Below are 15,957 nucleotides of genomic sequence, written 5' to 3'. Positions count from 1 at the left end.
TATATGTTGTATATTACACACTATACAGCTATATATTGTATATTACACACTATACAGCTATATATTGTATATGACATACTATACAACTTTATATTGTAAATTATGCAGAATACATACATACTGTATATTACAAGCCATACATTTTGTATTCTACTTGGGCCCATTCACAAAGGGTCAGATGACACATTTACCCAAAAGCATGGCACATGTTAGATACTAGTTGGCGAAAAAAGTGTAAAAAAGTGCTCCCCAGACCCCCTTATAATCATTGCCACCTCTATCTTAAAAAAAAATTCCTTTTTTTAAGATAGAGGTGGCAATTATTATACCCTGCGTTAGGTTTTTATTGACATAGGTGTAGATGTAGATTCACCTTCTATGCATCTCTATTTCCCCAACAGTACACAAACCCCAAAAATAAACTTTTGGATTTTGAATTCTTTCCTACACTATCCAAAACTAAAATAAAAAAAGTTTGGATAAGCATTCACCTTGACTCTTCTCTCCCAGAAGCTTAGCCACCCGGCATGTTTCAGTAACAACTGAACGACTGTTTTTGGGTGGTTACTGAGGAATTGGGTCACCCAGCTTATTGGGTCAAGAGTTTCAACCCTCTCCCAATCTGTGACTCAACAGTGACAGGACAAGCAGCACATCAATAAATTTATCTCCCAGTCACTGTGCAACCTTCTCCTATCTGCATGTCAAAATGTTAAAACATAAGCTCTGATACACAGCAAAATGCTAATATTAGGTTGAATTTAGAATAGATTGCTGAAACAATGTATAATTGCCTGGAGTTTAGTGAGCTCAGTAATACTGAGGATACTGAGTCATAGATTGCATTGAAATTGATGTCTCATCATATGATACAGCGATGTTTCACTGTATACACTTGACCTTTCTAGAGGTTTATGTATCTTTCATATATCTGTTCTATGTACTGTGAATGAACAATAATTCAATTGTCTGCAGGCACTTCATCTCCCTGCACTGCTGGATTCCAGAAGATGCCGATGACGATATCCTATACACATATATCCATACACAAACACATAGATCTTACATTTTGTAACTTTGATATTCACCTGAATGGTTATTTGTACCTATAGCCATGGACGATGCCCAGTAGCCATGTTCCTTTATGGGGAATGATGGAGAGGGCAGGCCATAAACCCTACAAATCACTTCCACTTCTATGAGCCTGCTTCTATCCATTCACATAAACATGTATGCTTAGCCAAGCCAAATGGATGTATTTATTAAAAAAGCAAACTTGTATTGCTCAGAAGACAGCTTATCATGGGGTTAATCCAAAAGGTGGGGTTCCTCCAGAGGTTGGGATCCTTGAACAATGGGCAATTTGTGCCCAAGTAAAACCAATGATCTTTTTGGCTATCTGTAAAGGAGACATTCTTCCCACTGACCACCATGTTAATATACTGTGAGCTGTGGTTATAGTAATTATAGAAGGGGTTTCCTAAGACCTGCAAGGGTTCCTCTATGTTAGCAAGGTTGAGAAAGACTGTGCTATGGTAAGCCTTGATCTACAATATAACAATCACAAGCCGGCATTAGATGAGCACCACTAGTCGGAAATCATTACCTGTTATTAATATAGATTTATATAGGGCCAACATGTTCTATTGTACTGTACAGCTACATACTATGAATACATACATGTACATGATATGAACAAGGGTGATACATGCCGTGTGACAAAGTATCGAGTCAATTAACCAAATGCGTTGTCAGGAAGGAGTACCTGTAATCATGAATGAGCACAATTAATCATGATGTAGATAAAGGTCTGGTGAATTTACAGAAATAGGGCATTGTAAGGTGCTGATGATTCATAAGCCGTGTCATTTTTTCCAACAGATAATAATAAGGAAATATTTCCATCCATACATTGCACCATGTTTAGAGTCCAGTGAATGTGCTATGGGGTTTGTATGTTACAAGTGTGAATTATAAACCTGCTGCTTTCATTGTGCATTATGTAGCTATTTCGTGCAATTTCTTTGTGTTCTGATTGGCCCAGAAATTGAAACCAAAAATGAATGTACCTCTTTATTGTTTAATGTTACCAGCAAGGCTTCCCTGTCCAATATCTCGTCACACATGGTTGCAGAGAGGAAAATCTAGGCAACACAAGGGGGTTTGTAACTGTGTGGTTTGGCGAGAGAGTCTGAGAAAACATCAATAAAATCAATAAAAAAGGTTTTCCTCGTCCTGCATAAAATAAGAGTGACTGGTTTAACTTTCCTCCCTGACAAATGCTAATCAATGGAGGTTTACACGCGGCCTCACCACAGGCTGGGTATGCTGCTGTCTCCGTGTGTGATAACCATGCGGTGCAAAGAGCAATGATGACGTGGAAAGTGTACCAATCGGATTGAGGGCAGCCTGAACAATAAAAGATCAATTCAGATTGGTTACAAGATCGGGTACATTGCCTTATGGACCCCTAATAAATAAAGGCAATGTGGTGCTAAAAGAATAACAAAGGCCCAAAATGTACTTGTAGCTTATTAGGCCTTAGATGTGGGGGCTGCATTTGTTTATTTTCCAAGCGTTTTCAGCAAATACAGAAAATACATCCTGTGCCATAGGAAATGACAGTGGTCACCCCATAATTGTTTAGTGATTCGTTGTGCTGGATTTTTAAAAGACATCGGGGGACCCCTGTAAACAAGCTAGATTTTTGCCTGAGTTTATCAGACTATCTAACATGTACAGAGCTTAACTCACAGGACCACCAGATAGGTATACAGGAAAAAGAAAAGTAATGCAACCATTGCAGGACTACCAGAAGGTATACAGGAAAAAGAAAAGTAATGCAACCATTGCAGGACTACCAGACAGGTATACAGGAAAAAGAAAAGTAATGCAGCCATTGCAGGACTACCAGATGGATATATGCGAGAAAGAAAAGTAATGCAACCAGCACATTCATAGACTGGTATAGCGGAGCTATTATTTTTTCTATTTAACTATAAATAGGAGCATATTAAAAACATCCCTATTTAATGTACATGGCTGCGTAATATGTTGGCACTATATAAATCCTGTTTATTGATAATATTGTATATTGGAGTATTGTATGGTAATAAAAACCATGTTTCTGTGTATGGGTTATTTATTCATGTATGTACATGGGGGGGCAGCCATACTTGATTTCTCTTGCGGACCATCGGTTTTCTTATCCCCCTGTAATTCTACTGGCCAGTCTGACATTATTATAATAGAATCTGTGTTTTATGATTGTTATCCAGAGATGCAAAATATATCCAAAATAGCTGAAAATATTAATGGAATGAGGTATTGATAACAGGTGAATCATTATTATAAAGGATAGGTCTACTTTAATGCACCAGAATATAAATTCATCCTAGCTATCTTCTACTATTATTTTAGTTTTGTGCTTTCACATAGACAGACATGTTACAAGACCAATACTTTTTTCATTAAAATCTTCCTGGTTCTGTTCTCAGGGGCCCAATCAGACCTTAGTGTTGCATACAAGGCCCATTGGTGCAATGCATTGGCATGCCACTCAATATAAGTGGCATCTCAATGTACAACTATCATTGTGAGCATAGTGGGCATCAGGCCCGTGGTGAAGATTCTACATATGCATAAGAATGCACTTACAGTCTATTCAATATCAATAGGCTGACTTAACAAAGCACGCCATAATGCACAATAGCTTGTTACATTGATGACTGTGGATTAATACAACGCATATTATTACTTAGTCCTGACAGAGGGGCAGGGTAGGAGGACCACACTGTGCCTATGAAGTCTGTAGCTACTCATATTATTAAAAAAAATAATTTTTAACTTTTCTGACTAGTTGCATAAAATACCCCTGGTCATGAATTGGGTAGCAGACAATAGTTTGCACTGCATTCATCCTGAAATGTAACATAAAATCATTGCTGCAAGTGATTTGATTTACTAAAATGCTGTGTTCCTTTTTCTATACATCACACTATTTGTACTGCTGATCTCATGTGAACTCTTTGCAGCCACTTTCTGCCTAAATACACTTTAGCAATAGCTGCACGGCACTTTCCTGATGGTGACAACACTGGGCCATTACTGCAAAATGTGTGCCAGCACAGCCACTTGCAGTCCACCAGAGACCCAGGTAACAAGATGACAACACTTCCGTGTCAGTCTAGGCTTTAAATTTCAAAAAGATCCAAAAAGCTTTAGTAGCAGCATTGTCTTGTTTAGGAAAGCATTGGAGACCTCTTATGGTCAGCACAAGAAGGGTTAATCCCTTGATTGACAGCTCCCCCTCCATACAAGCTGCACACACAGGCTAAGGTTATCGCCCAACCCAAACACTCTGTATTATTAGCCTTCCCTTTTTAACCCCAGGAGAAAATATCTAGATTTGATTAGAAAAGGCAAAGTCCACTGTCCTGATTAAATTATCTGTTGTAGATCGTCATTTATAACTCACACAAAGGCTGTCTAAATCCAATAGCAGCAGCCAGTCTGTCCTAGTGTAGTAGATATTTTAATATACCTGGATTTGTCACATGGTAGGGTAAGTATGGAATATACAACCAATACACCCAATACTGGAGCACAAATGGTTCACATCAATTATCATAACACCTAACAATACTGCGGCCGGATTTATTCTTTATCCCGGCCTGTGCAAATGTCAATTCAGATTTGAAAAATTCCCATTTTTTCCCATCTTTTTAAATTCCATACAATTTGTGAATTTAAAGTTTTTGCAGGAAAAATATATATATTTATATTCATGATAATGTATCTATGTCTACCATGTAAGACACTATATGACAACTGCTAAGCTACAAGGAAGATAAAAAAGACTACATGAGTCTACAATGCATACTACTTTATGAAAGTAACTGTGCCAAAAAAACAAGTAAAACACAATACACAAAATTCTATCCATGTATCTATTTATCAATCCAGAATAAAGAAATATTGGCAATGGATAGGTAATAATATTTTCCACATATCTATGTAGTAATGTATTGATCTAGGATGGGAAATAGATACAATGTATTTATCTGTCTATAACTCTCATCCATCTATTTTATAGTACATAGAGATGATGACGATAAATAAATGCTAAAGTATTTATCTAGGTATAGCTTTCATCTATTTATCTATGTATGTATCTGTTTCTGCTCTGGGTCTGTCAATCATATACAGTATGTATTATTCTGTTCCATCTTTCCATCTATCTATCTATCTATCTATCTATCTATCTATCTATCTATCTATCTATCTATCTCTGCAGGATGGAGAAATAATGCCAACAAATAGATATGAATGTATTTATCTTTCTATACCTTTCACATATCTATGTAGATACAATGTATATATCTATGTATAACTCTCATTGATGTATTTCAATGTACAGAGGCCATACTAATGTACGCATCCAGATATAGCCTTCATATATATTTATTTATGTATCTGTGGTATTAATCTCTTTCTATTCAACATGGAGAAAGTATGGCAACAAATAGATATCAATGTATTAATCTTTTAATAACCTTCATTCATCTATCTATCTGCACAAGGAGGAGAAATCATGGCTGTGAATAGCTACAATGTATTTATCTATATAACATTCATTGATCTTGGAGGAATCATGGCAGCAGTTATCAATGTCTGCATCTGTCTATATATAATGCTCCTCTATCTGTCTATATACAATAGAGAAATCATGGCTAGGAATAGATACCAATGTATTTCTCTATAACTTTTATTTTCATGTCTTGCAGGAGGAAGAGATAATGGTAACAAACAGATAATAATGTTTTTTATTTTTGTAGAAGCTTTATATGTAGCTATGTATCTATCCAGGATGGGAAATATATACAATGTATCTATATATAACTCTCATTGATCAATTTTATAGTGCAGAAAGATGATGGTGATAAACTGATACTAAAGTATTTTTATAGTTATAGCTTTCATATATTTAAATATGTATTATATATCTATCCCTTTTCTCTGGGTCTGTCTATCATCTCTGGATGTATTATTCTATCTATCTATCTATCTATCTATCCATCCATCTATCCAGGATGCAGAAATAATGACAACAAATAGATATCAATGTATATAGCTTTTTACAACTTTCACATATAGCTATGCAGCAATGTATTGATCCAGGATGGGAAATAGATAAACACAATGTATCTATATAACTCTCATTGACCTATTTTATAGTACAGAGAGATGATGGTGATAAATTGATTTTAATGTATTTATCCAATTCTAGCTTTCATATTTTTTTATGTATTTATCCTTTTTCAATAGTTCTATCATCGCTCTGTGTATTATTCTTCCATCCCTTCTGCTTTTATCTATCTGCACATACCACTAGATAGAAAGGAGAGATGTGAATAGATAAAGATGTATTCATCTATCTCTGTCCTCCTTCTACCCATCTGTCTATTATCTCTGTATTCCTCTATTCATCCAGTTTTTATCTATCATCCCATACACTACATAGAAGGGACAGACAATGGATATGAAGAGATACATGCATGCATTTGATGTGATGGCCAGCTCCTGCATTGCTTGCAGTGATCAGCTGAAGATTGGGCCATGTAACAATTTATTGGGGGTGACAAGGAATTTACTGACCGCCTTATCCCAATTTATAGAAGTGGTTCATTTCTATGAAAGGGGGAAATTGTTATTTCACTGAAATCTGAATGGCTAACACCCATTATTGGAAATGTTACTAGATTGTAGGCTTTTTGGTGCAGGGTCCTCTCCTCCTGTATCACTGTCTGTATTTGTCTGTCATTTGCAACCCCTATTTAATGTACAGCGCTGCGTAATATGTTTGCGCTATATAAATCATGTTTATTAATATTAATAATAATAATAATAATAATGGTGAAAAGATTGCACTAAATGAGGTAGATAAATATGTAAAGTTGCTAAAACTTTCCTGTCTGTAATCTATTTATAATAAATCCATCCATCTATTTATTTATCTTCTATTTTTTATCTAAATTTTCTGAATAGTTCAAAAATAGACATAAATTATATATTTATTTATTAAAAAATAAATGAATAGATCATTGAAGATTTAATAAAAATAGATGTGGATTTATTTATATTGCAGCACAGTAATATGACACAGATAATATATATATATGGATATAAGGTGTACATTCCCATTGCACAGTATATAAGCACAATGATCAGGAACATATTACACCTGGGGGGTCATACATGATGCCGGGGAGGGCTATGCTGGGAAGGCCGGGGCTTCTCCTTCCCGGAAACAAGGCGGATCATTATCGGATCAATGACACCGGGAGCACCGTGTGTAGCGCTAGGAAGGCTCTATAATCTGACATTAATCATCATAGCATCGATCAGCCCATACACATCAATGTATAACACCGGGGGTACAGCACCGATCATGTGTATGTACAACCTGCCCTCCCCTATCATTTATATACATCTTACTATAATAATAAGCATGCTAGGAATATAAATACACACGATGTTTATGTATTAGTATTCTTTTCATTTTTGATGCTGTTATTATTATATTTTGATTGGTATTATTTTGTGGTTATTATTGCTATAATTGTTGTTATCGATTCTGGTAATAGATAATTCGTTTTTATCCCGGTTTAATAATTACAATGGCTTTATAACAACGACATAACACTCATATATAAATGACTAAATATATATATATTATACATGTGTGCCCCATGTTACATAACAGCATTTCATATCTTTCAGCATTAGGCATAATTCAATTATTTTCTACTAATACAGGGGAACACCAACTACTTAGTTTGGGTCCCTGTAAAATATGGGGCCCCTATCGTGCACAGCCAGTGTCTGTATGTATTCTGAATACATGATCCTGAATAGTTTTATATATTTATATATATATATATATATATATTCAGAATACTTTATAATATATATACTATTACTATTCAGGATTATGTATTCAGAATACTAATATTTTATACATACTATTACTATATTTATATATACTATTACTATATATATGCTATTACATTTATATATGCCATTACTATATATATATATATTACTATTCAGGATTTTGTATTCAGAATACTGTTACTATATATATATATATATATATATATATTTCATTGTACAGGGGATCCCCAGATACAGGGTTATATGGTGCATTGTCTGACATTTCTGATCACACTTCATAATAATCCCGATGTCGGTGCTCTAATATATTATAAAGTGATAGAAGGTGACATTTCATGCATATTACAGTGACAGTGAATAGCCTGGATTCGCCCATATATGAGCCCGGTGTGAGGTAATCTGGCAGAGTTTTGCCAGGTAAAGGTTTGCGCTGCCCGATGCCAAAGCTCGGCCTTTCCGACTTATCTTAGCGATTTATTCATATGAGAAAATCGGAGACATTATATAATGATTGGGGTGAGATCAGTCCATACACCTTGTCTGTACATGGGGGGATAATCCCAGCACAAACACTCCATGAGATTATCATAAGAATGGAATATATTATCAGATTATTTATATCATGTATTGGTGGTAATTATAATATATATATGTGTGTGATATATAAATATTTGTGTCTGTGCAATATATATATATATATATATATATTTGTGTGTGTGTGTAATATATATTTATATGTGTGTGAGTGTATGTAACATATATACATTAGAGCAGATGTGATATTTTATTTTTAAATATTAAGGCTGGAATAAAAATATTTATAAAGCATCAATAAAATGCATTTAAATGCATGAAATAAAATAGCCACCTGTGAATGTTGGGTAAATGTCACAATGACTTCTATTTAAATATAAAATATTATTATTTGTTTATACGTGTGTTTAGTTCTGCACACATACATATGCCTCCAATATATATAATATTGCTGTGTGTTTGTCACCTGCAGAACAAAGAGCCGGTGTGCCCAGTTGCCCCCAGCTCCCTCACCCTCACACAGTCCTGAAGGGTGCCAGCTCCTCTTATTGCTCCCAGACACCCCCTGCCTGCTGGGCTTTCTGTTCAACCCACAGCAAGTGACCAGGAGGTGGTTTGTGCCCTTCTAGCTACCCATGGTCAGAATATATCCCTGCCAGCTGTATTATTAGCTGCCAATGGGTTAACCTCTGCATCTGCCATAGATGTGTACAGAGGGGACACTTGCAGGGAGTGTGGCCCCATTAGCAGCGCCTAAAATGCACTTTTAATATGATATCAATAGCAATTTGCTGCCCATGATTAATATCACAAGCACATCAGCAGCCCTATACTGGGCTGACTCGGGACGTGACCGGAATGCAGCCACATTATTTCCCCCTCTTACACACCGGTCTTTTTTTACAGGCCGGTAATTAAGTGTAAAGGGACAGAATGGTGTCTTTAATTGTCAAGTGCACAGCTCCAGAGTGTCTGCCCCCCAAAACAGACAACAGCAGAGATATAGAATAGATCAGTATAATAGGTTAGTGCCAGGGTCATCAGCTGCAATGCAAATGTCATTTATTAAAAAAAAATGAACTTCAGGAACCCTTTGCCTGGTAATGAATTTGTGTATAGAGAAATCATCCAAAGATCAGAGCTATAAATAACTAATCGATAACCAATAATGATTATTGAGTGATGGGTTGGATGGGTAATAGTACACAGGCATTGGGCATCCTATAGGACACGTGACCAGAACTTGGCACCTTCCTATGGAATACAAGGCTTACCCCTGCCCATGGGGCATTGTGCTATTTAATGATCTTTTGTTCAGGAGCAGGGTATGCACCCCTGTATACTGACCATTCTCAGATGTTTTGTTTGGTTTTTTTTATAAACTAAATGAACATAATAGCGAAAAGACATTGAAAACATTATTCATCCCAAACAGAATTATGCAGATACAGCTTTATATGCAAATGAGCACATAGAACACCATTGCCTTTTGGACAGGCATCTAAAATATACCGGGATTGCAGCACATTGCAGCGTCATCATACACAATCTTCGCGCTGAATTGTATAAATTATAAATCATGTTTACATGGCTTTTATATTTTATTTTCCATAGCACTCAAAACCCAGAACAATAGAAGGGTGCGATTCATCAACCGGCCGCCAGAGGGCGCGCACACATCCACAATGCACATGATGAACAATGTACAGTAGCTTCAATCGATTGCAAGCTTTTAGGTTTTTTTTAGGTACCTTTAACTCTTTAGTCTGATAGGTAAGATAAACTAGAAGAGCGTATAAGTGGAAAAACAGAGAAGGAAAATGTGTTATAGATCCATGCTCCACTCCTATTTTATACAAAAGGTGTAGAAGTAAATGCATAGAAAGATTAGGGTGCTGTGTTCCTATTTGAGCTCTTCAGTTATGTGAAACTGTAACCCTGGGATTTATAGCTCTGCAAGTTTTCTAAATCTCAAACATGCCCTTGCAAACAAAACATTACAAACAGAACAGTGTGCAAAATACAAATGTGTGCTGACAAAGGATTTCCTACAACACATCTGGACACATGTCACAATGATCAATCACTTCACCCCTTTATAAGTGATATACAGATACAGAAGCCTTTAAAGCCAAGCCTTATTATGGACAAAAGAGTGCTAGATTTGTTGCATGTGTGCCCAGTAATGCTGCATGGTATGCAAATGCCAGGGTTCACAAAGGTAAAGTGCATGACTGCAATATACAGATATTAAATCACTTTAAAGTCAATAAGGATCACCGATCAATAGACAAATGCCCACACAAGCTGCATGGCACACACTTGCCCAGGAGGTATGGATAATAAAGACATTACAGCAAAGCTTTACTATGGCTCTGCAGACAAAAAAGTGCTACCCATTGAAGCTTTGTGGCACACAGTGCCCAATTGGCCTGAAGCATATACAATTAGTGTTATTGTGATACTAAAGCCAAGCATGCAAGAATATTTTATGCCACACATGTGCCTACTGGAAATCCCTGGCACACAGTGCCCAAATGACCGGAGACTCAAACATTTGCCTGCATTAGATAGTGTAAATCTGATACTAAAGCCATAGAAAGAGAAACATTTTCATGGCTATGTTAGTACATTTTATGCCACCCACTAAAGCTTCATTGCCCAAATGACCAAAAACTCAATCACTTGCCTTCATTAAACTTGCCATAGGAAGCCAAGCATTGCCATGGCTTTGTAGATACATTTTATGCCCACTAGAGCTTCATGGCACACAATTGCCTAAATGACACAACCACCAAGACTTGTCCTCTTTTAATTATCTACTTCATGATTGGCATTCATACTGCAGACCCCCATGATGGTGCCAACTCACCTGCAAGCCTGAGAGCTGACATTCTTTGGAATTCAGGCTCCTGCAGCCACTTCCACATCCTCCTGAAGGTCTCCCTGCCAGATTTCAGTTTACTCCAAGGTTTGGGGTTTCTTAGAAGGTCTGAGAGAGTACCCTGCGACCTGCACAGCACCCTCTGGGCGAAGATAGCCTGGGGGATGCTGTACCTTTTCAGTTCTGCTGTGATTCTCTGCGCCACTTCTTTGGTGTTGATTTCTTCTAATTGCCCAGAGTTACTTAGCTGGGACCCAGAGGAGGAGGGTGGCCTTTCACGGCTGGAGGTCAACACGGGCCCGTGAGATTGAGCATGCCCTGGGTGGCCAGAATGGTGCATCCCATTGAGGTGAGACATCATGGCAGAAGGTGGGGTAGCCAGCCCCCTGGAGAGGTGTTGGTCGCCTCTTGCCAGCATGGCAGTGTGGGCATCAAAGTTTGGGCTAAGCATCTTGTCGTGCCCAGGTGGTCCATAGTTGTGCAGGCTCTGTTGGCTGTTGTGGATGGAGCCCAAGCCGTTGCCTAGAGGGGTTCCTGTTAAGGGGGACAAGCTTTGCCCCATGCCAGTCATGTCCTTGTAGGGGCTGTACAGGTTGTTCATGGAGGGGATCCCCCTGTCATCCCTCATCAGGGTAAAGCTGCCACTGACATTACCAGAGAGCCGCTGGTGGTGGTGGTGGTGGTGATGGTGGGGATGGTGATGGGGGTGGTGGAATTTGTCTGACACAGTGGAGATGGGGGGCAATGGTTGGAGTGGGGTCAAGGTGGTGTAAGTGCTGCTCATGCCCATGCCAGGTGGTGAGGAGTCACAGGGCATGCTCATGGCATGGTGTAAGGGGATAGACAGCTCGGGACGGTAGTCCCCAGTCCCATCCAGAATGGAAGCCATGCTGGAGACCATAGCAGACCTGGACGATGGAGAGGACAGCTCCTGGTGGATCCTCCGGTGATGGTGAGGGCTGCTCATCAGATCCTGCTCATGGCTGCTCCCACCATGCAAACTGCCAATACTGTCCATTGTCATCTCTGGGTTCATGGCGCAGGCATCCAGCTCTTTGGTTCGGCATCTAAAGGCGTGCTAGTGTTCATTCATTCCATGGGTGGGGGTGTGAGTGAATGCGGGTGAGTAGTAAGGCCTTGGAGGGTGAGTGCAGGTGAGAAGTGAGTGCTGAGTGCAGGTTAGAGGCTATAGTAGCTGAGTGTGTGCTCTGTCAGACGGGCCAGTGCTGCTCCTCCATGTCCCAGCCCTCTCCTCCTCTCACGTCTTCTGCCTCGGCAGCCGGAGCTGTCCAGAGAATGGCTTTGCTGAAAGCGCAGCCTAGCCCAACCAAGCGGGAGCTGCCTTGCGGACGAGCGCCGCCTCCAATCACCTGCCTCGAGCGACCTCTGTCAAGCGCCTCCAGCCAATAGCCGCGGACGAAGGCGGGGTCAGCCCGTTTCAAGACTGGTTGAGATGTCTCTACACATTGCTCTGGTCTTTTTTTGCAGAGAAGAACAGTTAAAGCTGCAGTGTCCTTTTATTGCAGGAGCAAAGTGGCTGTGAGTGCGTAAAAGCATAACATACACATATATGTATGTAAAATTCACTTGATTCTAGGAAACAATCATGACATCTGAAATGACAATTCATGACATCTCCTAGATTGTAAGCTCTTGGGGGTGGGCGCCCTCCTCCTGCTGTGTCAATGTCTGTAACTGTCTGTTATTTGCTACCCTTATTTAATGTACAGGGCTGCGTAATATGTTGGGGCTATATAAATACATATTATTATTATTATTATTAATATAGTTATTAATAATCTTCCAGATTGCAAGCTCTTGGGGGCAGGGTCCTCTCCTCCTCCTGTGTCACTGTCTGTCATTTGCTACCCCTATTTAATGTCCAGCGCTATGTAATATGTTGGCACTATATAAATACATAATATTAATAATATCCTAGATTGTAAGCTCTTGGGGACAGGGTCCTCTCCTCCTCCAGTGTCACTGTCTGTCATTTGCTACCCCTATTTAATGTACAACGCTGCGTAATATGTTGGCGTTATATAAATCCTGTTTTAAAAATAAAATAAACCTTTTTATTCAATTCCACTACATTATAAAAAGTTTCTGGAGTGGATCAGACATATGTAATTAAAATAAACAATCAAGGCAGTTTATTTGAAGAAAATGATGGGGGGGCTCTTTACTTCCCTACACACAGCTGACTTCCTGTCCAGCAGTCCCTAAGGACTCAGCCAACTGTCACTTTTAAGCCTCTTTAGTCTAAAATGGCTGCAACCATAAGACAATGGCCTGTCAGCAAGGTTCAATAGTTATCTGCATTTCTGGGAATTCTACATTTTATCTACATATGTGTTAATGTGACCCTATATAAAGTGACTTCCTACTGCTCATTTAATTTATGCTAAATGTTATTGATTGGAGGAGATCACCATATTGATATTATTACCTGGTCCCTTTATACAGCCAAGAAATATCTCTTTGTATTTGGATCACAAATCCCTGCTAGGGAAGTTGGTGTTTTTCATAATCATAATATATACAAATATATTTTGTGTTTATAAAACCTATAGAATGCAGAGGCAATGCCATGAAATATGTGCTATGGAAATTTAGTCACTAATGACATATACTGTATACATATATCGCCATATAGTAAAAAGGAAAATTCAATACAGTGCAAAGGTCCAGCATCATGGTTACACAGGGGAGGATGGCCTAACTAGAATTAATTATCTTCTTATATCATTGTCCACCTTCACATATCCCTCTAATATTCATAAGCAACTATCTTAGATTTTCTAAGACACTTAGTAATTCAGCACCATTATGGTATAAGAAAGGATATGTATATCTATCACTCAGTATATGCAATATTCACCTTCCTATGGACTGTCTGTTATGGGAAGAGGGGGAGTCCTATTGCAACATAGTTTAATTTTTTGACAGGTTTTCATTTTGTGATATTGTGATATAAGACATTACTTACAAATATGTCACAAAGTAACTGTATATAATGGCTACCTTTTCATGGACTGTGATTGTTGGTATGTGGAGGAGGGGGATCATATTATAAATAAACTCAACCTTATTCTATTATGTATGTATTACTTCTATTTATTTTTATAGTTATGCATTATTATGATAGGAGAAATTTTATTACATATGTATCACATAGTTACTGTACATGTAATGCCCACCTTCTGGTGTACTATGAGTGTTGGTATGTGAAGGAGGGTAATCCTGGCACAAAATAAATTCATCCTTATAATGCATCCTATATGTTTGTCATTGTAATAGGAGAAATTATATACATATGTATAACATAGTAACTATAAATCCACTGGACAGCTTTTTGTGAAGTCTGTATAATTATGTATTGGGGCATTATGGTAAAAGAAAAAACATTCAGTTTTAGGAATATTTTTATTCATTCAGTATCAATGTGATCTATAAATGGCTTTCAGTGCCTATTTAGTTCTTATTAACTGTATAGACAATGACTATCTTCTATAGGACCTATAGGATTACTGTGTGTGGGGAAAAATATTTCATTTTTCTAACATTTAGAATGCATAGAAGTGTTTTAGGTAAATGTATTTATTATATACTGTATGTGTTCCCTTGCCATGCCTAGTACTTTGATTTTCAAGAAGTGTGTTCCTGATGAATTACATTCATTTTTGAAGATATCCTTCAATTTTATTGTAAATATAAAGATATGCATATTTAGCATTTATTTATTTATGTTCAATAAGTGTCTTTAAAAGAATGTGAATGTTGGAAGGGGGGAGGTTGAGATGCAAAATAAAATCAATTTTAGAACACCTTGAGATGTAATGAGTATATCATTGTTATACAGTAAAAGGTGGTATAATAATATTTAGATGTGGTTGTATATGGAATTGTTTAAAGGATCAATATTGTCTATATATATATTTCAAACAATGATGCAGAAGGTGAGCCTTTCAGATGGAAAATCTCTCAGTTTGAAGCATAGCAGATTCCTAATTGGAACACTGGGTGCATTTAGCAAGAGAAAAGGCAAATGCTTTGCCATCAGGGACAATAGGACGGGCTCTGTATCTGAGGCTTGAAAGTGACAGAGGCTTCAGGAGCAGGTTGGTGTCCCCCCATTCGGAAGATTTGGGCTGGCTGAGGTTGCGCAGATGTTACCTTTGTTTAAAGGCACAGTAATTAAGCAAAGGGTGGACATAAGTTTGAAAAGCGTGACCTATTTTCTTTTGATCAGCTGTCAAAAGAAGAGCAGGGGGTCTCCTTAAGACAGCCCCCTCCGACCACTTCCAGCTGTTAGAGAAAACTTGGTAAGAAAAACAAGGAAACTACCAAATGTGGCTGCACTGACTCCAGAGAGGAGGCGACAGTCCTATTGTCAGCACTCCTATTAGACAAGGGCCCTTACTGCTAAACTGTGTGCATTCAATTCTAGGGCCACAGCTCACATAGTGGAGTGCAATGGACTAATCCCACTCAGAATGGGAATACTCATCTGCAATGCACCTGATAGAGTGTATATATATATATATATATATATGTTTATATATTTAATATTTTAATATTAT

At 37.9% G+C, this 15,957-nt stretch overlaps 1 protein-coding gene across 2 annotated transcripts in view; it reads right to left on the bottom strand.

Annotated features, from left to right (window-relative positions):
* The window catches only part of ONECUT2 (one cut homeobox 2), a 44,150-nt gene extending 31,501 nt beyond the window's left edge, over nucleotides 1-12,649 (bottom strand). Inside the window, exon 1 of one of the 2 annotated variants that reach the window (XM_072416516.1) lies at nucleotides 11,363-12,649. In XM_072416516.1, the coding sequence (XP_072272617.1) occupies nucleotides 11,363-12,410 (1,048 nt within the window). In that variant the 5' untranslated portion in view covers nucleotides 12,411-12,649. The remainder of the gene's footprint in view (nucleotides 1-11,362) is intronic. The other variant, XM_072416517.1, reaches the window with a different exon arrangement.
* Nucleotides 12,650-15,957: the final 3,308 nt, after the last annotated feature.

Source organism: Pyxicephalus adspersus, chromosome 6 (genome assembly GCF_032062135.1).
Source record: "Pyxicephalus adspersus chromosome 6, UCB_Pads_2.0, whole genome shotgun sequence".
Classification (NCBI taxonomy): Eukaryota; Metazoa; Chordata; class Amphibia; order Anura; family Pyxicephalidae; genus Pyxicephalus; species Pyxicephalus adspersus.
The sequence above is the reverse complement of the archived record's forward strand: the minus strand, read 5'-3'. Positions and strand labels throughout refer to the sequence as shown.